Genomic DNA, 27110 nt, shown 5'->3' on the forward strand with positions numbered 1-27110 from the left:
ATCCAGAGCCCCAGAGCCCCGCACCCGGCTCGGCGCCGGGCTCCCGGGCTCCGCGGAGCCTCGTTTTGTTCTGTGCGGCCCCACGCCCGGGGCTTTCTCGGCCCAGACGCCGGCGGCGCTGCCGTTTCCTTCTCCAGCCGAGTTTGCAGATGAGGAAATCGAGGCAAAGAGAACGAAGTGATCTTTTTTCTGTTTTCTCCCTCTTTTCTCCTCCTTGGTTTTTACCGTTTGTTCTGATTTTTCTCCCGACACAATTCATAAAGAAACGTGTATCTTAAAAGTTAATATACATGTATGACTAGGAAAAAAAAAACAATTTAAAGAAAGAATTTAAACAAATTAAAAAACAGGACGAAGTGACTTGCCCGGGCTCACATAGCCGGTGTCTGAGGCCAGATTTGTGCCCGCCCGGCCCTCCATCACTTCCACACCAAACTGCCACAAAGTACAATGATGGCTAAGCAATGAGCCAATACCTCTGATGCCGACAGCAGCCCTGGGAGGTCGCTGCTGCCATGGTTATCTCCATTTCACAGACCAGGAAACTGAGGCTGAATTTCCCCCCGGACTTCCCCAATTCCAGATTCCGCGCCCCATCTAAGCTGCATCACCTGGCTGCTCAGACCCGCCCTCCCGGTGTAGCGGGGGAGACAACAAGCAAACAACTAAGGAAAAACAGAAGCAGCAAGGGTTTGGGGCAGGTTTTAGGACTCTGTCCACAGTCTCCCAGCCAGGACACCAGGTGTCCCAAAGCTAGTGTCTGAAGCTGCCTAGCTGCCCTGTCCCTTTCGCCTCGCTCATTTCCTCAGTATGAGGTCCTGCCTCAGTTCGGGGTCTCTACCATTCATTCTATCTCCTTCCTCTCCCCCAAATATCTTGAGTATGAAACCCGGCTACTTTTAAAGTAGATCTCCCCTCCCCCAACATGGTCTCCATCTCCTTCCTTTTGGGGTCTTTCCCATTTGCTGCCTCCTTACTAGGTCTCAACATAAGGTCTTCTGTTAAGTCTCCTAAATATGGGGACTTTTTCAATCCCTTTCACTCGCGTTTCCCCCAATCCCATTTCCCTCTAAGTCTCTTTGATCTGGGGTCTCCTCCCCTCAATTTTCTCCCATGGGGATTTCCTTCTGTGAACTCTGCCCTTTCTCAAATGGACATTCTTTAAGCTTCCCCCTCAAGGGAAAGCCCCCTCCTTTCAGCATCCCATCGTTTCCACCCCGTCCTCATTCCCTAAATAGGGGATCTCCCCGTGCTTTCCACCTACACTATGGGGATCTTCTGCTCTAAATGTGGTAACGTTCCCCACCCCCAGTGCCGGGGTCAGATGCCCTTTCTCTATGTGGGAACAGGTAGCCGTACCCGGGGGGCATCTGGCTCAGCAGGGTGGGGTGCCAGTGGGCCCATTCCCCATCCCTGGGCCAAGTTGTCTGGAAGGGCAGGGCAGGGCAGGCCAGAACCTGCCTCTCATTAGCATGTTAATGGGCTGGCAGAGATGCCAGGACTCTGTCTTTTAGTGGCTGTTTTTTTAAAACACCCAGTTATGTAACTCTCAAATTGGATAATTGAACAGAGAAGTGCCTAGGTCATTCCAGTACTTTTCCTGGGGGCAATACCTTGCCACCTGAAATGCAGGCTTCGGGGGGGTGCTTAACTTTCTGCACTTTAAATCCCCCCACTTTCCCAGACCACAAAGGAAAAGGCTGCCCACATGGGCACCCACGAGAGCCCATAGCTGGCACTCATGCATGCATCCCAACCAGAGTTCCTATCTATGTAAATTCATTTCCTCTGGAAAAAAAAAGATTGTTTGAAGTGGGCTACCACAGTGGGCAATGCACTAAGTGAGGAGGGTATTAGTCGACCCCTCAAGCCTGAGGCCCATGGCCCTCCTTAGACAGGAAGATCCTTGAGGGCTGAGACTGTCTTTTCCCTTTCTATATATCCCCTGCTTAGTTCCTGGTCCCCACTTAATATTGACATGGAGCTACCCCTTCCTGCTACTACATATCAGGGGCACACCATCACTTCTCAGTCCTTATCCCATCTCCCCAACACCCCTCATCATTATCTGTCAGGAAGTTGAGAATCTGGCCTAGGTGCAGATAGCCTGTGAACTTACCCATCACCGGCATATCGGGTAAAAGGCTAAACCAGTGGAGGGTAACCCACAGGCCCCAGACTGCTCAGTGAATTAGGAGGGATGTTCCCCAAGCTTGGGAAATCTTCCTCTGGAGAAATGGGCCGATGAGAACAATTTGTTCCAATGGCCGCGAAAGGGGCTGAAGCAGGGGAGAGCTGGGTCAGACAGGACTCCTAGGTCCGGTATCACCATTACCAATTATCTCGACTTTTGTCCTGCCACGGGACTACAATGACACTAGAAGACAAAGTGAAGCTGACAATTTTATGCAGCTCTGCCTCGATTAAATCCAATTCACACAGGAGTCAAGACATCATCCCTTGCTGTCAGTGGTCTTCTCCAAGGAACAAAGGACAAATAACAATTTTCCCCTGATTAGCATGCTAGAGCATACTCTCGGTGGTATAGATATAGATCCTTGTCACTGACCTTCTCTCCCCAGTCCTGAACAAACCTTCATTCCCATTCCTCTTCTTCCTCCCTCTCCCCATCTGCCCACTCCTTCCATTGTCTCCTGGAACTCCCCAGCTCTTTAATTAGCAAGCTTCCTTTCATTTAAAACTTCTTCCTCTTTTTCCTTTTCATCTTCTGGCACTGGAGGAGATCTGGCTCCTCCCAAATGACACAGAAAGCTTTCCAGTCAGTACTGGTTGCTCCTTCCCTCATCCCCACATCCCTCCCCCAAGGAAGACTCCGATTATTCCTTGCTCCCTCTTTCCACTGTGTAGGTTCTCTATATCTCCACTATTGTCACTCAGTAGCTTCTCATCCCTTGAGGTTTGTGAAACCCAAATTCACCCTCCTATCCACAGCCTGGTAATTTTTGTCTACAGACTCTTCTTTTCACAATGGGTTCTGTGTCTGGCTCACAATTTCCCTCTCCACCCCAATTTCTAACCTCCTATTAGGTGACTTCAACACGTATGCTACTGTTTTTCAACTCGACAGTTCTTCATTGTGAAATGATCCAACCATTCTGGAGAATAATTTGGAACTCTGCCCAAAGGGCTATAAAACTGTGCATACCCTTTGATCCAGCAGTGTTTCTACTGGGCCTATATCCCAATGAGATCGTAAAAGAGGGAAAAGGACCCACATATGCAAAAATCCTTGTGGCAACCCTTGTTGTTGTGGCAAGAAACTAGAAATTGAAAGGATGCCCATCAGGTGGAGAATGGCTGGGTAAATTATGGTATATGAATGTTATGGATTATTATTGTTCTGTAAGAAATGACCAGCAGGATGATTTCAGAAAGGCCTGGAGAGACTTGAACTGATGCTGAGTGAGGTGAGCAGAACATTGTATACAGTAATAACAAGATTGTGTGATGATCAACTGTGATGGACGTGGCTCTTTTCAACAATGAGGTGATTCAAGGCAATTCCAATAAATGGGATGGGAAATACCAGAAAGAGCCATATGAAAACTGAATATGGAACAAAGCATAGTGTTTTCACTTTTTGTTTGTTTATCTCTCTCTTTCTCATGGTCTTAGTCTGATTTTTCTTGAACAGCATGATGAATATGGAAACATGTTTAAAAGAATTACACATTGTATTAACCTAAATTGGATTGCTTGCTATCTTGGGGAGGGAGAAGTAAGACAAGGAGGAAGAAAAATTTGGACACAAAATCTTACAAAAACAAATGTTGAAAACTATCTTTACGTATATTTGGAAAATAAAATACTATTGAAAATTAAAAACACCTTCATTTGATTTTTTTTTCATTAATTCCCTTGAAATTCTTGACCTTTTGTTTTTCCATATGAACTTTGTTATTATTTTTTCTAGGTCACTAAAATAGTTTTTTGGGACTCTGATTGGTATAGCGCTAAATAAATAGATTAGTTTAGGTAATATTGTCATCTTTATTATATTTGCTCGCCCTATCCAAGAGCATTTAATATTTTTCCAATTGGTTAGATCAGACTTAATTTGTGTGAAAAGTGGTCTGTAATTTTGCTCATAAAGTTTCTGATTTTCCCTTGGCAGATAGATTCCTAAATATTTTATATTATCAGTAGTTACTTTAAATGGAATTTCTCTTTGTAACTCTGACTGTTGGATTTTGTTAGTGATATATAAGAATGCTGATGACTTATGTGGGTTTATTTTATAACCAGCAACTTTGCTAAAGTTGTGGATTATTTCTAATAACTTTTTAGCAGAATCTCTGGGGTTCTCTAAGTATACCATCATGTCATCGGCAAAGAGTGATAATTTGGCTTCCTCATTGCCTATTCTTATTCCTTTAATCTCTTTCTCAGCTCTTATTGCTATAGCTAGCGTTTCTAATACAATATTAAATAGTAACGGTGATAGTGGGCAACCTTGTTTCACTCCAGATCTTATTGGGAATGGTTGCAGTTTGTCTCCATTACATATGATGCTTACTGATGGTTTTAAATAGATGCTGCTGATTATTTTAAGGAAAAGTCCATTTTTTCCTATACTCTCAAGTGTTTTTAATAGGAATGGATGTTGGATTTTATCAAATGCTTTTTCTGCATCTATTGAGATGATCATATGGTTTTTGTTAATTTGGTTATTAACATGGCCAATTATATTGATAGTTTTCCTAATATTGAACCAGCCCTGCATTCCTGGTATAAATCCTACTTGATCACAGTGTATTATCTTGGAGATGATGAAAATTAAAAACAAAAAGCTTTCCAATTCTTCAGTCTATTCAATTCCAATACCCTATTCTCTCATTCTCTTTTTGATGCACTTAGCCTTGATACCTTGATCTTGCCATCACCTACAAGTCCAAGAATATCCCTTCTTACCTAACTCCCTCTCCCCTAAAAAACCCATCTCTCACTCTCTTTAAACCCTATGTGAATTTGATAAAATCCAACAACCATTCCTGTTAAAAAAACATTGGAGAGGACAGGAATAAATGGATTTTTCCTTAAAACAATCAGTAGCATTTGTTTAAAAGCATCATAAGTAATGGAAACAAACTAGAACCATTCCCAATAAGATCAAGGGTGAAACAAGGTTGCCCACTATCACTATTACTCTTCAATATTGTATTAGAAATATTAGCTTTGGCAATAAGAGAAAACCCTCAGTAATCTGGCTTTTAGCCCCATGATTTATTAAAATTGCTCTCTCCAAAGCTGTGTACTTAACCACCCAATCTAATTAATGGCCTTTTCTTAATTCTCATCCTTCTCTGGCATTTAAGAGCCCGCTTCTTGGTATGGCCTCAAGTTTCTACCTATCCCAAACCATCCTTAACTCAGCTCTCAGTGATCTTCCCAAAATGCAAGCCTTACCAGTGACATCACTTGTAGGTGATGGCAAGATCAAGGTATCAAGGCTAAGTGCATCAAAGGGAGAATGAGAGAATAGAGTATTGGAATTGAATAGACTGAAGAATTGGAAAGCTTTTTGTTTTTAATTTTCAATACCTTCCTGTTCAATAAACTCCATGGCTCCCCTACTACCTCCAGAATCAAATATAAAAATCCCTGTTTGGTTTTTAAAGTTCTTAAAACCTGAACCCTTCCTCTCTTCCCACTCTTTTCATGTCATATCCCTCCTCCCCCATACTCTGGGATGCTGTGACACTGGTCTAGCCCACAAAACTCCAACTCCAGATCCCCTTTCCTCCCCCCAAAGCCTGGAATGTTCTTCCTCTTTATCTCTGCCTCCTGGTTTCCTTCAAGTCTTGGCTAAAATCCCAGTTTCTATAAGAAACCTTTCACTGTCCCCCTTAATCCTAGAGTCCTCCCTCTGAAATTGCCCTCAATTCATCTAGTCCACATAGCTGTTTGCATGTTGTCTCCCCCATTTGACAGTAAGCTGGGGCAGGAGCAGTCTTTTCCTTTTTCTTTGTTTGTCCAATGTACAGTAAAGTTGCAGGTACATAGTCAGTGCTTAATAATAGTAAGGCTTATATAGCCATCCTTCCAGTTCAGCCATTCATCACCTCGCCAACAGATTGTTGAAATCGGTCTTTCTGTCCCATCTCTCCCCATCCTATTGTATGACTATCTATTATTTTCCTAGAGTACAAGTTTGACCATAATGGAGTATTAAACTCCAAAAACGCTTTCACATGGGCACATTACAGATTCATGTTGTCTTTTCTCAACTGGGCCCTCCCTGCAGCAAGGCAATCCTTTTTATTGATTCCTTATCTTATTCCTCACTTTTTCTTCCCTTTTCAACCTTCCCCTCCCTCAAGCCCAATCTCTGAGATGAGAACTTTTATTTTTTTACTTCACTAAGAAAACTGAGACCAATAAACATGAGCTGCCTTTTATTCCATTCCCTTCATCTCAAACTCCTTTGAGATCGCCTTGGATTTTTTTTTGGAGGCAATTGGGGTTAAATAATTTGCCCCTCAAACATCGCCTCTCCCTTCCCATCCTTCAATCTCCAGCCTCCATCTCCTAGCTCCTTCTCATGGGCTTCAAATATGTCTAAAGACTGTTCTTTCCCTAATAAGAAAAAAAAAGTAACAATAGTAATAATAAAAAAGCCTTCCTCAGACCTCATACCCTCAAGCTTTCATCCATACCTCTCCTCCCTTTATTAGACAAAATCCTAGAAAAATGGATCTACACTTAATACTTTCACTTGTCTTCTCCCACTTGGTCCTCAAGTTTTTGCAATTTGACTTCTAATTTCATTACTCAACCAAAACTGTTCTTCAAAGTCACAAGAAAACCCTAAATGACCAGATATGTTGGTCTTCTGCTGCACATGATACTTTCCTCCTAGAGAGTCTCTCCTCTTCAGATTCTTTCTCATGACCCTCCTTCCTCCCTCCCAGTTCTCCTCGAACCTGTCCGACTGCTCTTTTTCAATCTACTTGACTGCCTCTCACCTGCCTCATATACCATAACTTGGGTGTTCCCTAAGATTCTGTCCTAGGCTTTCCTCTATTTTTTCTCTATATGTTCTCTCTGTAACTCTTATCAGCTTTCATACTTATCTCTATGCAGAAGACTCCTTTGAGTCTCTCCCCTGAGCTTCTGTCTCACATCACTGATGACCTACTGCACATTTCAATCTTGGGTGTCATGGACATATCTTAAACTTGAGGAGTCCCAAACCGAACTCATCTTTTTTTTTCCCCTTCAAACTTTCCCTTCTGTTGAAGATACCACCATTCTTCACTGTCTCAGGTTTGTATTTTATTGCACAGTTATTTCCATTGTGTCCAACTCTTCATGGGGGTTTCTTGGCAAGGATACTGGAATGGTTTGCTATTTCCTTCTCCAGCTCATTTGTCTTGGTGAAACTGGGACAGAGTTAAGTTTCTTTCCCGGGGTCATCCAGTTAACAAGTGTCACAGTCGGATTTGACTTCAAAATGAGTTTTCCTGATTCTAAGCCACTGTGCAGTTCAGAATCAAGGCATTATTCTGGACTCCTTACTTTCTTTTCCCCTCCCACTAATATCCAATCAGTTGCCAAATTTTGTGTTCTTATCTCCACATCATCAAATTCCAACTCCTCTCCAATCAAACACTTCCACTAGTTCTCACTCTTGTCTAGATTACTGCACATCTTCCTAATTGGTCTCTGAGCCTCAAGACTCACTCCATTCTAATCCATCCTACACACAGACCTGGATGATTTTCCTTAAGTGGATATGATCACGTTATTCCCCTTCTCAATCAACTTCAACAGCTCCCTATTGCCTTTCAAATATATGCTCCTCTGTTCACTTCTTAAGGAATGACACAACCCGGCCCCAACCTACCTTTCCATGGTGTTGGAGATTCTTCTCTCTCTTATTTTGAGATCTAACCAGACTGGCCTCTGTTCTGTTCTTCACACATGCACGATATTCCATCTCTGATCCTTTGATGTATCATACTCCATGACTGGAAGGCACTTCCTGCTTATTTCAATCTCATGGATTCCTCCTCTTTAAAACATAGCTCAAACACCATTTTCTGCACAATACCTCCCTTGATCACCCCATCTGCTGAGTGATTTCTCTACCAAATTCTCTTCAAATAACTGAATTTCTTCTATTTCCTTTTATGCTGTATATATTTACACTTGTAAATAAATACACACATGTAAATAATACATAATTGCACATGTAAACACATAATTATATCTACATATGTAAATATCCATGTGCTTACATAAGTAAATATAGACATTATTCAAATGTAAATATATGTCACACGTGGTATATATTTACATATACATATATGCACATGTAAATTTACATGTTTTTATGTCTCTCATCAGAATGTAAGTTCACTGAGGGAAGGAATTTTCATTCTTTATATTTGTATCCCCAATGCTTAACCTACTATTAAGCACATAGTAAGTGTTGGTAGATGGAAATATAAATTCCAAGTAGCATTTAGAACTCTTATCTTGACTTTTTCTCCTTCCAGTCTTTTCCTTTTTACTTGTTCCTCACAGAGACTATGTCATTTCCCATCTCTTTACCTTTCCTTTATACTTTGAACACTCTACCATTTAGGACCCTGGTTTCCTGACTCACTTCAGATGTCACCTTCTGCAGGCCATTCCCAGAACCCATAGCTAATAATGCTTGGTAGATGCATTTTCTCCTTCATTAGAATGTAAGTATCTGACTAATTTTTTAAAAATCTTGTCTTTATAATCCCAGTATTAAATTCATAGTAAGAACTTACTAGATTCTTTTTTTAACTGATTCCAGATGCTTTTTGATTATCTGATTCCAGATCTGTCGTGTGACCTCGGGCAAACCATTTCAACCTAAGCCTGTTTCTCCATCAGCAAAATGGGAATAATATTCATCAAAAATAATAATAATATTCTTGCCCACCTTACACGGTTATTGTGAAGAACTTTAAAATACTATAGAAATGGGTACTGAGTTTCTCCCACCAGGGGATCCTGCCAACATTCTCCTCTTTTGTCAGGATTTCATGTAGGGAAATTCATCGTGACTTTGTGTGAAATGCTTCCCCCTCTCCAAGTGGGAATTTGGCCTGGTGTAGTGGAAAGGCCCACTTGACCACTTATATTGATTCCATTATCTGTAAGTCTCTTCCCAGCTCCAGAGGACTCACTGGTTTACCTCTCATAGCAGTCCCATGGCACCTCACTCCCTCATTTTCTCTAAAATCCTCATTTTCTGCAAGAAGCCTTTCTTAAGGTTTCTCAATTTAAATGCCCTCCCTGTCTGATTTAACCTGTCTAGATCTTGTTTGTATATTATCTGTCTGCAGTGTTTCCTCCAATAAATTGTGAGCCCTAGAAAGTGGGGGCTGTTTGCTGTTTGGTACATGGCAGGTGTTTAGTTAAATTAGTAAATTTGTAAAAAAAAAAAAAAAAAAAAAAAAAAATTAACTTCCCAGTACAAACGAATACAAACACTTTTCTTTTTCGTCTTAATTTTTTTTTATTCAATTGAAAACCCAGATAATGTTCCCAGGCTTCTGCAAATGGAGTTGGGGGAACAAGTCATGCACTGTGGCCAGCTAGTGATGGAAAGGGCAGGGTGACCTCCGACTTCTTTGCAGAGGAAAGCCCATTTTCGGGTGACAGGGTGAGGAGACCTCAGGGCAATGAGCAAAGTAACCAGGTCCAACAGACCTAGAAGCCTGGGGTGGCGGGGAAGGGAAATGGGGGGAACTACCCAAAGGCTTTGGTCACATTAAAAAAAAATCACACTTGACATAGGCTGGCAACATGATAACGACGTTCATCAGCAGCAATAAACTGTACAGGAGATCTAGAAATTCAACATGTAAAAGGCCTGGTCCCTGGGATTCTCAGCACAACGAGGCAGGAGCTTAACCCAGAAATCGCACACATGCATACCAAAATGTAAACATTGATGGCATAGAAAACAAGGGGAACAGGAAGGAGCAGCTCCAAATTCATACAAAACTATCATCACAAGAGGGGTCAGGGAGTGTTCGAAGCTCACCAACTTACACAGAACCCTGGCAGCAGAAGGCCCCCTGGTTAAAGGGGTGTGGGAAACAGCACTTGAGCTATTGGGGGGAGGCGAGCAGATACAGCTAATTCTTGTCTTTCAAACCACAGGAGGAAGCAGAAAGCTTATGCCATGGCAACGACATTCCCTTGCTGCTGAATTTTCCATTACAAGTCATAATTCTACGAAATGTTTCCCAAAAGACAAACAACAAGTTGGTCCAGACATTTCTCTATGGCTTCCAACTCTGGGGGGATAGAGGTAGGGAAGGGGCTGAAAAAAATGTAAAAATTCCCATAGACATGCTGAACATTTCCTAGATTTCTTAATTATTCCCTCTAGAATTTAGGGCAGAATTTCCTCATCTGTTCATTCCTACTTCCTCTCCAGATTTAATGGAAGAATAAGGAAGGGGGGGGGGGGGAAATGGGAAACTGGTCATCCAGAAATTTGTTTTCTTAGCCCAGGCTCTTGTGCTTGTGAACTTGGGCAAATCCCTTTTCTTCCAGTCCTCAGTTTACCCTTCTGTAAAACCAGAGGTTTGGAGTAACTTCTACTTCTTGTCATTTACTGGCTAACCATGGCTATCAAGACTCCTTCCAGCTACAGATGGATCATTTGGCCAAACAATCTCCTAAATACTCCCAGTCAGGACTACAGGAACTCTGACCAATGGATGTACCACTAACTGTACACATGCTACAGGTCAGAAGGGGCTGGAGTGCTACCTAAATAAATCTGTCTTGCTCAATACCCTGAGTATTCCTGCCGGAGTTAGTTCTATAGGTCTGTGAACAAGCTTCGGGAAGTCAGCTGGGACCCTGTGGGAATTCTGTGGGCGAGTTCTTGGGGTTCTCTACAAGAGGAAGATAACACTGTTGTCACACAACTTAAGTTCACACAGGTCACAATGAAAGGTTTTCTTCCCTGCTGGATGGAGTGGTTCCAGTTTCTACCACCATAAATGTTTTGCTGAACATCTAAGGTCTAGAACAATCCAAGATTAGACTTCTGGCTAAGCTATTAAGCCTTAAAGGATGCAACCACCTGGCTTCAAAAGAGAAAAAAAAAATAATTTAAAAATGGCTATTTCCTGTTTTAAAGGAAACACAAGAGAAATTAGATCTGTGGGTGTTATGCTAGCAAACTAGTCCTGGAATGTCCCTGTAAAGTCCAAGTCCTTCAACATACACTTTTTTTTGTGCCTGAGATCAGAAGAATCTCCCACTTAGAAGCCTGATCCCCAAATTGATGAGCAGAGGGGCTGCAGCAACCTGCTGTTTTTAACTCCTTAGGCGGCCCCATGGCCCCTTACTCCCACAAGCTCCCTCAACTGGTAACTTAGCCGGCTGCAGCTCGGAATCCTGAGCTCACAAAATTCACCAGCTGGAGCCTCCCGGGGAGCAGGGATCACAAGTACATGACACTATTCCTGGCTTTAACATAAATCTGTATCACAGATGGTCCTGAAGCTGCCAATGTATATATCCACATTTTTCAGTTTTGGAAATTGTATCTTGCCCCAAATCTAAGCTCAATGATGTTGGATAAGGGATTTCTATCCTTGCTTCTGCTGCTTTCACTTTGGTCTGGCCCCAGAAAAGCCAGGTGAATTATTCTTCTTTTAATATCTGCATGTACACATGCTATGTTCACTTCTTTTTTCTTTTTGATTTTTTAACTCTTTTGTTTTGTTTTGACTTTTTCTCTCCCAACGTGCTTCATAAAGAAACGTGTATTTAAATACATGTATAACCAGAAAAAAAAATTAAAACAATTAAAAAAATGAAGGATGTCTGAATGATGAGGGAGACGGGACCAGTCCTGATTTTGCCAATGACCGCCAAGATGTGACCTTGGACAAGCCTCCTGTAAAAAGGATCAATTGGACTATAAGCTCCCTGATCCTCATGAATTAAACTCCAGAAATCACCTCGGCTCTGCCTGAAGCCCTCTCTGGAGAGGGAACGCCTCCGGATCTAACACTATTTTCAACCCCCCTTTTAGCTCAGAGAATCCTTTTTAAGATTCCTCCCACCTCTGACCTTGCTTTCTCAGCTTTAACATTCTAAGGTTCCTTCTGTTCTATGCATGATCTAAGAGCTTTCCAGATCTGCCATTTTGCAACTCAAAAAACTATGGCAGATATCATGATATTGGCAGACAGAATCTAAAGGGGCTGTCTCCCTCTGGGGAGAAGGGAAGGGTATAAACATTTATAGAACATCTACTGTGTACCAGGCACTGCACTAAATACTTTACAGATATCTCATTGGATCCTCACAACAACCCTCTGAGGTAGGTGCTGTTTTACAGAGAAGGAAACTGAGGCAGGCGAGATCTGAACTTAGTTCTCCCTGACTCCAGGTGCAGTCCCTTTATCCACCAGGTCACTTAGCTGCCTCCAATGGGAAGGCAAGTCAGCAAGACATCCCTTAAATAGGGAGTTCTTAACCTATCATCAGTGAACACTTAAAAATTTAGTTTTTTGATAGTTACCTCAAATCATAACTTTCATTTGTAATTCTACATATCTCGTTTTAGACATTTAAAAACATGATTCGGGACACACACAAGAGGTTAAGGGCACTGAGCTAATCTAGCCCCTTTGGATGACAGGGCTGGAATTTTATAGCTCGTGAAGAATGACTGGCCAAATGTCCCGTGGAGGACGGTAGCAGAACTGGCTCTGAAGCAGTTCTTAAACTCGGGTCCACAGATACCCCTACCCTGCCTCCAAGTCTGTGGATAGCAATTAACGAGTCTACAAAATGGATGGGGACAAAATGACATCTTTATTTTCACTAACTTTTAATGGAAATGACGATTTCTTCAATTTTTTCCAGGGCCACACAGTAGAAGTCTGAGGGCCCATTTGGACTCGGGTCCTCCTGCCTGCAGGACCACGGCTCTCTCCACTGAGCTGCCTGATTTTCTTCACTTATTTGGAAACATGATTCTGAGAAGGAGCCAAGGATCCCTGAAAGGGTCAGAAGTCCTGGCTTGGAGGCCCTGGTGCCCATTGCACCAGGAGGGAAATGACTGCCTTTCATGCTCGTCTCTGACCCACTTCCAAGTTGCTCCACGAATGTTTTAATAATGATTTAATACACGATTCCTGAGTTGACTTATGACCTCATGCAACACTCATTAGCAAAGCTCTCTCCAGGTCACTATTTTTTCTTTTATCCGGCATCCACTCTGCACCAGGAACTAGACTAGGAGGAACAGCAATGGGGGGACGGCAATTATCAGGAGACAGAACCCAAGGAGGGAGCCAACCATGAAATCACTGGTCAATATTTGGGAAAGACATGTAAGATAAACCAGGGATGACTATTCAGGGAAGCAAGTGGTCCTCGTGGGCCCGCTGAGACCGGCTGTATCAGCAGAGCTTCTGCTCTTCCAGTCCCAACTACCAGTTAAACCACGGGCCGCGGGACTGACTGTGGTTGGAGGATTCTCCTGGGGAAGTATGAGGAGACTTGGCTCCAATACCTTGGACACTGTCCACTGAGGATCCCAAGGGAAACTCCCATTGATGCTTTACATCTGGGGAAGTAAAATGTCAAACTGGAAGGGAAACGGGGAACCTTTTTCCATCTATTCCCCTGCTGTGGAGAACACAGATAAGAGATCACACCATTTTAAAGCATTGTCCAAATGTAAAAGAACATGAGATAATTAAAGAAGGCAGAATGCATGTTCTCAAGGTTAAACAGGGGCCGAGGGTAAATGAACAGAAAAAATATTTTTAAAAGATAAAAATATATGACCGGGGAATTTATAAATGGTTACATCTAACCCTACCCCCCTGAAAATTTCCATTATTTGGCTTCAGGTCATGAGCTCCTCCAAAAACCTGAGTTTACTTTAGAAGAATGTAAGCTCCCAGAGGACAGGGGCTGGTCTCCTTCTTTATGAGCTCAGGTATACAATAAGTGCTTAATAAATGCCCATGGATCTATTCTGTAAAGAGGCATTTTTAAACATCAACTTGCTCCTCTTGGAACCAAGAAGTTTAAACTGGTCAGGCGGAGGTTTATCCTTAGTTCTCCCCTAGTGAAGCTTTATTCAATGCCTCTGGGGTCTGCAGGTTCTAAGAGGCTAAGTAGTGGGGCCCACTATGGGTCTGTTATCACCTTAAAGTTGGCCATAAGATGACCCATTTTGTCAGTCACAACAGATTGGCCATTACTGATGTTGATGGAGAGGCTACCTACACAGAGTAGAGTAGGAACATAACCGAGAGATGGAAAGGTCTCAAGAATCCATCAAGGAGCATCTAGGTGGTTCAGTGGATAGAGCACCAGCCCTGAAGTCAGAAGCCTGACTTCAAATCTGATCTCAGACACCCGAAACTTCCTAGCTGTGTGACTCTGGGTAGGTCAAATGACCCCAAGTGCCTCAGAAAAATAAAAAAAATCCATCAAGTCCATTCCTCAGATAAGGAAACTGAGGTCACACAGTCAGTAAGGACTTAGGTCATCTTGATTTTCTCTCTAGCATTCGATGTTCCGACGTCAACCAGATCAAGGCATTTCAGATCCTTTAGGCACTGCAGACAAAGCCTCAAACAATTTAGGAATAACACCCCAAAGAGCTAATCCATAATCTAATGTCCAGGATGGTGCAAGTTCTATCTGTTTTTGGCTGAGGTTTGGAGGGCCCACTCTCTGTGTAATGATATCACTCACTAAACAAAGGGCTAGCCTTGTCTCTGGCTGGGATGATGGGGAAAAGCCCGGCTCAGGAGCAGGGGGCCTGTAGGCCGACCCACGGGAGGAGAAACTTCTCCGGGGATGGAGACTCTGCTCCGGCCCTGTCCTTCTGAGGGAGTCTGCCCTTCCCAGCTGGTCCCAGACAACACTGCCCCACCTCGTCGCAGCCTTAAATACCCCTTGGTCCAGACAGGAAAACTGTCGGTGAGGGTGCGCTAGGGGAATCAAAGAGGCCGCCACTTGGATCTTGAAGTAAGACTGTGCTAAATTACAGCGTGGCAGAGTCCCGTTCCTGGGCGTCTGCCCGCCTCACAAGAAGTTTGGAAGTTCAGAAATGCAGGGTTTTGAGACCAGAGACAAAGCAGAAGCCTTCTGCCCCCCAAGCTCTGACATTCCCTGTTCTAAGGGCCCTCCCAGCTCTGACATTCCATGTTCTAAGAGCCCTCCCTGCTCTGACCTCCTGGGCTCTAAGGGCCCTCCCAGCTCCAATATCCTGGGCTCTAAGGGCCCTCCCAGCTCCAATATCCTGGGCTCTAAGGGCCCTCCCAGCTCCAATATCCTGGGTTCCAACATTCCTCCCAGTCCTGACTTTAAAACTTCCCGGGAAAACCACACATTGATGCTAACATCCCATGAGAACTTCTGTTTTGGCAGAAGGTGTCCCTGGAGGCTCTCGCTTTCCTTCCAAAGTGCTGACTTACAGTAAACATGCAAGGTTTGTTTAGGGGTGAGTGGAGAGGAAGCCGAGGAGAGCGTCCTTCCTTCTTTAAGGTCACTGGACAGAGAAGGGGCAGCTCCAGCCGGTGACACTGTTTAGGGGAAGTTTGCAGCTGTAGCCATTTCTGTACATGTGCCTGGGGCTGGGGGGCATCTCACAAAGGAGAAGACGGGTGGAGGGAAGAGGGGGTGCTTGTCTTGTCTCTGAATCACAGCCTGATCTAGAACCCCTGGCCAGGTGACCTTCCGTCCGCCCTGAAGCAGCTGTCTCCACCATCCCGCTCTGGAGCAGGGGATGGAGGGACGCGCAGGGCGGGCTCCTCACCCCGGGGGAGGAGGCAGCCCCACCCCTCCTCCACGCCAGGTCAAGGTGCCTTCACAGAAGCTCTGTGCTCCAGTCTCAGCTTAGCTTACAAAAGTAATAAATTAATGGTAGGGGTCTGCCTCCCGGCTATTTACAAAAGTGCCCTTCTTCTACCCCATGGCCCCCGCGCTACAAAAATAAGGAGACTTCTTTCCAGTTCGTAGAAAAAGCCGCATCCGAGTCCATGTTGCTTGTCCTGGGCTTGCTCCCATGGCAGGGCCCGAGGCTCGAGCCTTTCCCTTCTCCCGCTCCCCGCCGCCAGGATGCATGCATTGACTCGGCTCTGAAGCAGATGCAGGTGGGAGGGATGGGGGTGGGCTCCGGCGCGTGGCTCCTAGCGCCGGTCCCCATCCTTCCTCCTCGAGGGGCCCGCGTCTCGCGGACTCCGGGGAGTGCGAGGGTCAGGTCCTGCCCGTTCCTGGCCTCCCGAGAGCTGGAGGATGGGCAAGGACTTGGCCGCCTGCAGGGGCCCCCGCAGGGCCCGACCCACCCTGGAGGGCTGTGGCCCCGAGCCCAAGTCCCGCAGGTCCCGGCTGTTCCGCCGCTGGGACGAGAGGCTCTTATACTCGACCGCCTTGGTCCCATCCGTCTGCTCAGTGTAGACCTTGGCCACCAGCTGCAGGGGCGGATAGGAGCCCTGGCACTCCCACTCACCCGCGCCCGGCTCGTGCACCCGGCCCTCCAGGGCAATCTGGGGCACGGGTGGGGGCTTCTGCTCGCACACCCCGGGCCGCGCCTGGCCCTCCTGCCTGCAGGGGCCCTCATCCCCTGCGCCTGGGGGCTCGGGTTCGTCGAAGCTCACCTCCTGGACGGCCTCCTGCTTTTTGAAAGAGTCCCGGCGCTCCGAGAGGTTCAGGCGCCTCATGACCACCACCTCCTGGTCGCGCTCGTGCCGGTCTCCGGCCCAGTCTCTGCCCCGGCTCGCTGAGCCCGTGTGGCCAGAAGCCTCCTCCAGTCCGTCTCTGTCTCCCGCTGGCATTTCAAGGGTGAGTTTACGGCCCCCCAACGGCTTCTTCTCCACCAGGGAGGGGGCGATTTTGTCAGCAGACTGTCCTCGCTTCAGGAGGGGAGATCGGGGGGTCTCGGCGCTCCGGGGCCGGGACGTCTGTCTGGTGATCATTGGGGGGGACAAGGTCTTACCCTGGAAGGCGTACAGGTTTTTGGGGTAACCTGGTAAAGGGGATGGAGACCTCTGCGGGGAGGGGGGCTGTGGGCCCGGGGACGGCGTACAGGCCAGTGGAGACGGCGGGATGCTGCTTGTTGACTTCCGGCGACCCACTTTATAGCGCGGGGCCCCCAGCTTGGACGCCAGCCCATGCAGGGAGCTGGGCCGGATGTGGCCCGCGGGGGAGGTGGGGGTGCTGGAGGAGGGCGAAGTGCTCTGTGGAGACGCGGTATCTGAAAAATGAGGAACACCCCAAGTGGGACCCCGAGTCACAGCTCTCCCCACTGCCCAGGCCATGAGGGACGGTGGAGGCTTCTAGGGGGCAGCTCCCTAGCAACGGTGATTTCTGTCCCCGTGCTTCAGGGTGGAGCAAAAGCAAAATCAGATCTGAATGAAGGGGCGGCCTCAGCAAATGAGAGAGAGAGAGACATTATCATTAGGGAGGAAGGATTTAAGCACCTACTGTGTGCCAGGCCCTATATTAAGTGCTTTTCAATGATCATCTTAACTCCTCTGGGAGGGAAGGGCTATTATTATTACTATTATTTCCTAACTGGGGAACCTGAGGCAGCTCTTAGGGTCCCAGATTCAGAGCTCAACATGACTAGAGATAATCTCATCCAACCCTTTGGAGGCCTCCAAACTAAGGAGACTTCAGGAACTGCTGGTGGCTCCCTAGTGCCTCTGCTCGCTATTGAGCATCCTTCATCACCCGGTCCTGGTCCATCTGCTTGGGTTCACTGCCCCAAGAATACCCTGGATGCTAAGTTTTAATTGCATGGGTCTATTTGCTGTTCCCGATTCTATCTCTAGATAATTTTTTTCCTAGATGCTTCCTATGTCTGGAATGCACACTCTCTCTTCAGCTCTGCTTCTGAAAATTCCCTAGCTTCCTTCAGCCATCATCATCATCACCATCATCCTCATGACTAGCATTACAATTTGTAGAGTATATTACAACAACTACCTCACTCTCATAACTTTGGGAGAGGGAGATGCTACGACTGTCTCCATTTCACAGATGAGACAACGGAGGCTGAAGGATCCCCTTCGCTATAAAATATCTGGAGTTTTTTTGTTTCCAGCTCCAGAGGCCCAGTCACTGCACCCCCTAGCGGCCTTCAGCGCTCAGCTCATGTACTGTGCTCTGTAAGAAGCTTTCCCAGACGCTAGTTAACTAGTTCCTTCCTTAAGCATCCTCCTGGTGACCAACTATTCTACATATTGTATCCCACGACAGAATGGAATCCTCTCAAGGGAAAGGCAGTTTTTCACTCGGTTGCTGAACCCTTAGACTATGGCACATAGTAAGTGTTTAATAAGTGCTTGTTGGACTGGACTGACTTTTTGGAAGACAGAAGACACAGTCTCTATTCCCAATGACCACTACCAGACAATTCTCAGAGTAAGGTTTCACTTGGGGAATCTCGGTGAAAGCTTTGGCATAACAAATTTGTCAGCTTTGTTCCCATCCCCTGCTCATTTCTACCTCTTGGATTCCCAGACTTCTTTCCAGTCCCCATGAAAATCCCACTTTTGGCAGAAAGTTTTTCCCAGTCCCTCTTAATTTCGTGCTGAATTATTTCCAGTTTCTCCTGTATATAACTTGCTTGTACAGAGTTGTTTTGCATGCTGTCATTAGATTTTAAATTTTCTGAGAGCAGGTCGTTCTTTTGCCTTTCTTTGTCTCCTCTGTGCTTAGGAAAGAGCCTGACTCGTAGTAGGTGCTTGCTAATATTAAGTGGATATTAAATCCCATATTGGTATACAGGAGAGACCCACACAAATGAATTTAAAATAAAAAGGCAGGATTGACCAAAATTCTGAGGAAGACAAGCCTCCTTAGAGCCCAGAAGTGTGCTGCTGGCGAGAGCTAATCACCTCAATCCGGAGTTTGCTACAAAGACTTTCAGATGAAAAGACATTGATTAAACTGGCAAAATAAACCCGAGAGAAGAGATGGCCCCAAATACCGAGTGGGCTTCCTTTCTTCCCAGATACCTCCCGGGAAAGGGGGAACATCCTACCTGGTGGGGCATCAGGGGCGGGGCTGCGGCAAGGGGTGGTTGGTCCAGGGGACAGACTGTGCGTAGGGGAGCCAGGAAGGCTCTCACTGGAAGACAACGAGTGATGGAGGCCAGAAGAGAAACTCCGACTCGTGTGTAGCATTGTTGACTGTTTGGAGATCTTTTTGAAAAGAGACTTCCTCCTTCGAAAGCAGAGAACAAAAATCATTTAGGATTTCGGAAGAAAGGAATGGACACAGTGAAAGCCAGAGAGTGGCTGTCCCAAGCCTTCTCTCTCCTTTTCTTCACTTGAAAACTAACAGAGTTTCAGAGGTTCTTAAACGTTTTTGTGACATAGATGCCTCTGGAAGTCTGAGGAAGCCCAAGGATGGACTGACCCCTCCTTGGAAGAATTTTAAAGGCATAAAATTGAGTCCACAGGATTATAAAGAAAACCAAAGGGAGATGAAAAGAAAGAATTTAATCTTTCTTCCCCCCATCTTAAAATCTCCAAAAACTCCCAAACCAGATGGTCTCTCAGCTCCAACATTCTGCGCTCTGACCTGGCATTGTGCTCTATGCTAAAAAGGCCCCTTCCAGCTCTTATAGTCTTTATTCTGTTATAAAGATCTTTCTAGCTCAAACATTTTATATTTTAAGTTTCTTCCTAACGCTGATATCCTGAATTTTAAGGGCCCTCCCAGCCCTGTGTTCTAAGGCCCTAACCTTCAGGTTCTCAGGCCTATTTTTGAATCTATCAATTTATTCTCAGATAGGGAAAATCTCTGAATGTAAATTACTTTGAATGACATCATTCCCTAGTTTGAGGTGTTGGGGAAAAAACTGTTTTATGTGTGATTATGCAACAAGTCCCACGGCGGGCGGCCTTCAATGCGAAAGGCAGTGGCAAGAGTCCAGGCGACACTGGGGGGGGATGCTCGGGCACGGCCGTCTCCCCTGGAGGAGGCTGGTTCTCAGCAGCCTTGGATGGTGCAGGGCCATCCCAGACATGTCTGGTGGCGGCACCATAAATGGCCCTGCTGGGTTGGCCAGCGGTGCCTGGGGAATTGGGGCCCCTCGCCTTCTCCAGACTTCTGCCAGAGATTTATTTTGAGCAAAACCCATAACTGGAAAACCACAGATTCCTCATTTCTTTTTAGAGCTTATGAAATCACTCCTCTTGTTCCTCACCCTGAGAAACACCATAAGGAAGTCTCCTGCTCAGAAAATAAAGCGGGGAGGGAAGCAGACGGGACTGGGTTACTTTGCAAGGTCCCTTCCAGGCATTTTTATGTGAAAACCAAAGGACACGCAGACAGTTCAAAGCAGGAGACCTTAGTTTGGAAAAAACTAAGGGGACCTATACCCCACACTCTGACTACATCTCTGACCAGAGGCAATTCATTTGACATCTCAGAACCTCAGATTCCTTATCTGAACACCTACAAAAACAATAACCAGCATTTCTGCAGCCCCTGCTACAGGCCAAGTACTTGTAAAACATGACTTCATCCGATCCTCACAAGGGCTTTGGAAGAGGGGCACCATTTTACAGAGGAGGAAACTGAGGCAGACAGAGGGGAAGGCCATTGTTCAGTCACACAGCTGAGTCTGAGGCTGGATTTGCATTCAGGTCTTCCTGACTCCAGGCTGATGCTGTTTGCGCCCTTGCTCCCCCTAGTGGCCCACTACAACACACACACCTGGGATACTGTCAGATAAAGGATGTATCCCACTGTTTCCATGGGGACCAACTCTCACGAGCCCACCTGGGCTAAGGGGAGCCCCCCCCACCCCGCCTTCCTTCTCCAGCCCATGTCACCAACGAGAACGGAGACGAGAAAGCTGACGTGACTTTCCCTGGTTCAGACAGCTTCTGAAGCTGCATTCGAACTCCGATCCAGGACTTAACCCTAAAGCCCACAGTTCCCTCAGCTGGGCACACAGGGCAAGGCTTGCCTTCCTGGCAGGAGGGGCCAGAGAACACCACAGAAACCCCCCCATTTTTTAACAGCTGGGGAAACCGAGGCCCAGAAAGCGACTACCTCCAAGATCCAGAGCTCGAGGGCTTTGTCTGTGGCTCCCCCAGCTCCAAACCGTCAGAAACTGCTCAGACTGGAGGTGGCCCTGAAACTCCCTGAGAGAAGCATTGTCCCACAGGAGCACGGTTAGCATCCCTCCCCCGGTAGGACTGTCGACTGGCCCGGGCCCCGAGGCCGGCTCCATGCCCAGGCTGCCCAGACCCCACAAGGCCTTCTTTCCTGGCCTGCCTTAGCACGCACCTGTCCTGGCTCTCCCGCTTCCTGCTCTTCTTGCTGCGCCGGGCCATGCGGCCTTTGTTGCTGTGTTTCCGGGCTGGGCCCACCTTGATGGAGGTGTTCTCCAGGGCCGTGGTTCTAAGGGAGATCTTGTTGTTGCTCTGAGGACAGAGGGCAAAGCTGAACAGAGGGGCCAGCGGCTGACCGGCACCCAGGGCCCGCTGCCCGCTCCCACCCTCTGTGTCCCTGCCCACTCCCCTCCCGTCCCGCTTTCTGCCTGCGTTGGGTAATGAGGTCCCTGCGCGGGAGGCCCTTTCCTCTTTCCCTTTCTGGATGCCCCCACAGCTCAGAGATGCGAGGCCCCCCTTCTTTGGAGTCTTCCCATCCCCCACTTTCCCCCTGTACCCCCGCCTGCCATGTCCGGGTCCTTCTCTCACTTCATGGCCCCTCCCACCGCTCTAACTCCCCCCCCTATTTGGTCCCAAGCCCCTGGCCGGGGGTCCCCAGCACGGGTACCTTCAGCAGCAGCTCCACAACGTCCATGTGAACCAGTCCGAGTACAGACTCTCCGTTGATGTGTGTGATGAGGTCTCCCGCCCTCAGGCCAGCTTCATGAGCAGGACTGCCTTCCTCCACGCTCTGAAGGAAAGAGGGGCGGTTAGCGGCCCACCCCCAGACTCGTGGGTACCCGCAGGACACTGCCTCGCCCAGCCAAGGCAGGTGAAAGGAGCCGCCAACTCGCCCCAATGTCCCTCTGTCCACCCAGAAACAGGTAAAGTACATGACAAATGTTCTCTGAGCTAAATTAAATCGAGACCTGCCTGGGCTCTGGGAGTGAGGGCCTAGCCTAACCTTGGCTTTTTCTTGGGGAACATCTCCAGTTTATCTGTTATTTACACACTGTCTTCCTCATTGCACTGAGAGCTCCTTGAGGAGAGGGACTGGATTTTGCCTTTCTTTGTACCCCCTGGTGTTTAGCACAAGGCCTGACATACAGTAGATATTTAATAAATGCTTGATACTTGATTCACAAAGCAATGTGTGTCAAAAAATAAACTACTATAATTAAAAAATAAATGCTTGATACTAAATTCACTGCAGAATGTTGCAAATTACTTCTTTTCTCTGGGCCTCAGTTAACCTGTGATGATTAAAAATTTTGAGACAGTTTTGAAGTAATTTAATAATTTTATTAATAAGACTGATACGTTATTTATTTAAAAAATGGTCACTGGGTCATCTCTTTCAGACTAAAGACCCTTAATGATTGTGGGGTTACAGTTTGTACGCCCTTTGAAGTAGATGTTTTCAAGGGGACCTATTCAACCCAGATTGGTTAAGCAAATAGATGAGCTATGCTGGGATATATGACTTAGTTCACCCAAATCTTGATCAGAGATACCAATTTTCATATTACCTTGATAATAGGGATGATTTTTAATCATCTTAACAAACACAATGAGGAAGAAATTGCCCATTAGCCTAAACTATCTGATTAGACATTAACCTAGGTAAATTTATGAGAGATATTCTCCATACTGTATTATTTCTCTCTGGATGAGAAAGTAGAAAAAGGGAAAAACCTTATTATATAATAATTAGTTTTTAATTGCAAGAGAAATATTCATTTCTCACCCAACTATAACATAAGGCTGAATTAGATTCAGACTAAATCTGAGGGCCAGAGGTTTGTGAGTTGGAAGAGAAAAGAAATTATGCCTTAATTTTCACTAACTTTTGATTTCCTTTATAAGCTATGTATTTTGCTTTAGACATTTAAACATATGATCTGAGAAGGAGTCCACAGGCTTTTCCAGACAGACTGCCCCCAAGGTATCCAGGAGAAAAAAAAAATTGTGAACTCCTGGCCTATCAGCTCCTAAAGCCCCTTTTCATCTAACTCCTTCCAGGTCCTTCTGCCTTTGCCATTCTATGTTCTAAGGTCTGTGCAAGTGCTGATATTCAATTTTCTCAGAGTCCCTCTGGGTACACTTTACTTGAGACATACCTATGGAGGACAAATGTAATTTCTCTGGAACATCTGAAATGAGTTTACAAAGCAATGAAGTGATTTTTGTCACGTGTAGCTTGTGAGTTTGCAGAGAGGGGTTTTAGGCACATCTTGGAAATTACTTGTGGCCCAGGGGACAGAGTCTGAAATCAGGAGTCAGGGCAGAGGGTTCTGGGCCCGCTCCAACACCAAGAACACAAGACCTCAGGGACAAAGGGTGACACTAACTGGAACTTAACTCTCCTCCCACAGAAATGAAATAGCATTAGATGGGCTCAGGAAGATGAGCCTTCCTAATTCCAGGCCCCACACTGCACCGCCTGGCTGCAAAGAAAGTTACCCGACCAGAAATCAAACTGTGCTGAGTGAAAGAGCCAAATCCAAATCACTGACCACCAGGGATAAAATATAATCAATAATCAATAATCAATGTCTGCTGCCTGCCAGATCCGACACTACATTTTAACCTCCCGCAGTATGTCACCCATCCCACCCAAGTGCTTTTGCTCACCCAGACCACATGGTGCACAGTGTAGACATCGCTGTCGCCCATGTACACACGGATGGCCCTGAGGCTGAAGCCAAATTTCTTCCCGGAGCTGTGGATGATGATGGGCGGCCGCAGGTTGGTGATACCGATGGAGGAGTCTCGGCTCGGGGAGGAGTCCCGGGAGGAGGGGTTGGAGGAGAGGGAATGGGGGGAGATGGGACTCATGAGGGCCCCACTACTGCAGTCATCTGTGGAAATTCAATTCAATAAGCCTCAGTTAATGGCCAGACCCAGAGCCACACAGAGGTGCGAGCAGAAGAGCCCCTGCCCTTGAGGAGGTTATGTTCTACCTTGGGAAAATGCCCCACAGCTCTGTTACCCCAAGAAATCACGAACAGAGAAAAGGCAGAGGGAGAGAAGGGAAAGGGAGCTATTCAGTCCTGGATGGGCCACTTTGCTCCTCCAAGACTCATCCATGATCCTGAATGCCATTCCTACAGCAGAAGGTCAGAAGCCAAGGCTCTGATTCACAGCCGGGGCCCTGACTCACTTGGTGACCTTGGGAACAAGTACCTTAAGTGCCCCTGAGCCGCCTCTGGAAAATGGGGTGAGTCACTTCCCCTCTCTGGGACTCCTGACTCAGTGGTAAAAGGAAGATCTGACTTAGATCATCTCCGATTTCTTTTTTCCAAGCTCTAAGTGCTTTGATTTCACAGAATTCTGGGGTGAGAGAGGAACCTTGGGGCTTCCTAAAGGAACTCGGGCCACAACCGGTCTGGTGGAAGACTCCGATGAGGGGCAGCCAGCCCCCCAGACTAGCCTGTTCCATGCTGGGATCCCTTGTTTTATCAGGATTTTTTTCCCTGACCATCAGACCTAAGTAATTTCTCTCTCAATAGTTTTTCTCTGCTGCTCCTGATTCTGTCCAAGAGCAAACAAGTCGATTGTTTTACATCAGACTGTAAGTTCCCTGAGGGCAGGAACTTTTTCCTCTTGGGTGTCCCTAATGCTAAAAACACAGTTTTGGACACAGACACTTAATAACGTTTCTCAATCAGCTGATCCTCTAAGTCACAAATTCTTGCTCTGCCTCTTCCCTCACTGGGGGGAGAATGAATGAGACCTAGGCTAAGTGGAGTTTTGCCAAAAGGAAAGCACTGGAGCAGGCCACGATCCCTTGGGAGAATGCCCTCTCCCCCGCCCCACTGTCTCCTGGAAGGGGCAGGAGTCTGGGGGCTCCTGGGGCGGCCCGGAGCCAGGGGCCGTGGGCCAGAGCCCCAGCCTTACCTGAAGTGATGACCAGCGAGAGGGCTGAGACGGAGGCCGACTTGGGCACCCGGCCCCCCACAGGGGACGTCTTCTGCTTCTCGGGAGTCTCCTTCTGGCCACCGAGGCGCCGGCTCGTCCCACCCTCCAGGCCCCGCGGTGTGGAGTTCTTGGCCCCAGTACTGTTACTCCGGAGCCGGATGTGGCTGAGGCTTGAGCCATCGGCTACATGAATGACAAGGGGGTGACCATTGGTATGAGTGATCCTTGCACCAGAGCACCGGCTGGGCACCTGGAGAGGCCTCGAGCTCTGTGACGGGGCAAGACCAAGACCCTCTCCCCCCTTCCAGAGGTGGACCAGACAGGGCAGAGGCCGGAGCCTCTGGGGTCCTCACTATTCTCTGGCACTCGTGGCTGGGGGCCTTGGAGCTGCAACTCCCCCCCGTAAAATAGGACCAGGAAGGCGCGGGAGCCAGATCCCCCTGGAAAACCCCCATAGGGAAAGAGACCTATCCTCAGATGGAGCCACCGGGGGAAGGGAGCCTGGACTCCAGACGGAGCCACTGGGGGAAGGGAGGGGGAAGGGAGGAGAAAGGGGCCGGGCCCCATTGGCACCCACCTGTGAGGGCAGATGCTTTGGTCGTTTCCTTCACTGGCTCCTCAGGTTCCCCCAACACAAAAATCGGTCTTTGTGGTTGGGAAGGGCCCTGGCTGGAGGCTTCGTCCTCGGAGGAGAAGGCGAACTTGGGCATGGGGTCCAAGCTGTAGGTGGTGCTCAGGGCTGAGGGGCTCTGGCTTCGCTCCGGCTGGGAGGACGAGGAGGAGGAGTGCCGCAGGGAGCCAGAGGATGTCCAGGATCTCAGCCTATAGGGAGGAAGCCAAAAGCATGGAGAGGGCAGCCACTGGGCCAAAGTCCTTCCTTCCCGAGGTGTCAGGGCCCTGGCTGTGGTCTGGGGCTTCCCCAGTGCAGAGCAGCTCCGTCTCTGGCACTCAGGGCTTGCAAAGTCCTGCCTGTCCAGTCTTGTTGCATTCTGCTCCTTCCCATGCACTGGGTACCCCGGGCCTTCCCAATTCTGGCCGTGTTCTCCTGCTGTCCCCGATATCTGGCTCCCTCCTGGTTCCCTGAAATCCCACTTTCTACAGGAGGATTGTTCTTACCCTCCTCTGCTGCTGATCCCCTCCTCTTCGTCCTATTTCTCTCTCCTTTCTACACAGTAGTTCAAGTACTGTCTCCTCCCTCAGACTGGGAAGCTCCTTGGGCCTGTTTTTTTTTTTGCCTTTCTTTATATCCCCAGCATTTAGCAAAGTGATCTGGCACACAGTAGGTGCTTCAATAAATACTTCTTTCTCCCTATTTCTATTCCTTCTCTGTGTCCTTTCCCTGATGTCTTAGCTAAAAATGCCACCTTCTGCCAGAAGCTTTTTCAGGTCTCCATTAATAGAAGTATCTTCCTTCCGGACTATACTCTGCCTTTCTTTGTGTGCTCAGCACAATGCCTGGCACACAATAGGTGCTCGATAACTGCTCGCTAATTTACCATCTGAGTAACGCAGGACCAGCTGACTCTTACGTCAGGGCTTCCTAACTTCAAGTCAGTTAACATTATCGAAAAAATGCTAGGAACTATTAGGTCAGTTATATATAATTGACATCCTTTGTAAACTTATGCATTTAGAAACATTATTCCAAGGAGAGACCTTGGAAGCATCACCAGGCTGACTGCCAAAGGGGCCCAGGACATGACAAAATTAAGAACCTCTGATCTATGTAAGCAGGAATCCCCTCCGTCACAAATGGCCTCCAGCGCCTTCAGTGACGGGAAATTCACTCCTTAATGGCAGAATTCTGTTGCTGAGCCATTCTGACTGTTATGTACTTCTACAGTGTCATGGGGGCTTTATAGACCTTGTTCCCCCCAGCTCCCTTGGGAGCTTGGCAATAACTGGAGCAATGTCCCATTGTGCTAATGAGGAAATGGAGATTTGGAAATAGGTAAAATGACTTTTTTCAGAGAGCCAAAAGAGACCCTGGGCGGATGATCTTAAGCCCCT

At 47.0% G+C, this 27110-nt stretch overlaps 1 protein-coding gene across 7 annotated transcripts in view; it reads right to left on the bottom strand.

The window, feature by feature from the left end:
• Nucleotides 1-12832: 12832 nt before the first annotated feature.
• MAST3 (microtubule associated serine/threonine kinase 3) overlaps nucleotides 12833-27110 on the bottom strand; it is an 81607-nt gene continuing 67329 nt past the window's right edge. For all 7 annotated transcript variants that reach the window (XM_023496822.2, XM_031948221.1, XM_031948220.1 and 4 more), the window contains 7 exons: nucleotides 25678-25922; nucleotides 25080-25283; nucleotides 23814-24040; nucleotides 21808-21930; nucleotides 21316-21452; nucleotides 19055-19236; nucleotides 12833-17260 (listed from right to left, as the gene is read on the bottom strand). In XM_023496822.2, the coding sequence (XP_023352590.1) occupies nucleotides 16197-17260; nucleotides 19055-19236; nucleotides 21316-21452; nucleotides 21808-21930; nucleotides 23814-24040; nucleotides 25080-25283; nucleotides 25678-25922 (2182 nt within the window). In that variant the 3' untranslated portion in view covers nucleotides 12833-16196. The remainder of the gene's footprint in view (nucleotides 17261-19054; nucleotides 19237-21315; nucleotides 21453-21807; nucleotides 21931-23813; nucleotides 24041-25079; nucleotides 25284-25677; nucleotides 25923-27110) is intronic.

This window comes from Sarcophilus harrisii, chromosome 1 (assembly GCF_902635505.1).
Source record: "Sarcophilus harrisii chromosome 1, mSarHar1.11, whole genome shotgun sequence".
NCBI classification, from domain to species: domain Eukaryota; kingdom Metazoa; phylum Chordata; class Mammalia; order Dasyuromorphia; family Dasyuridae; genus Sarcophilus; species Sarcophilus harrisii.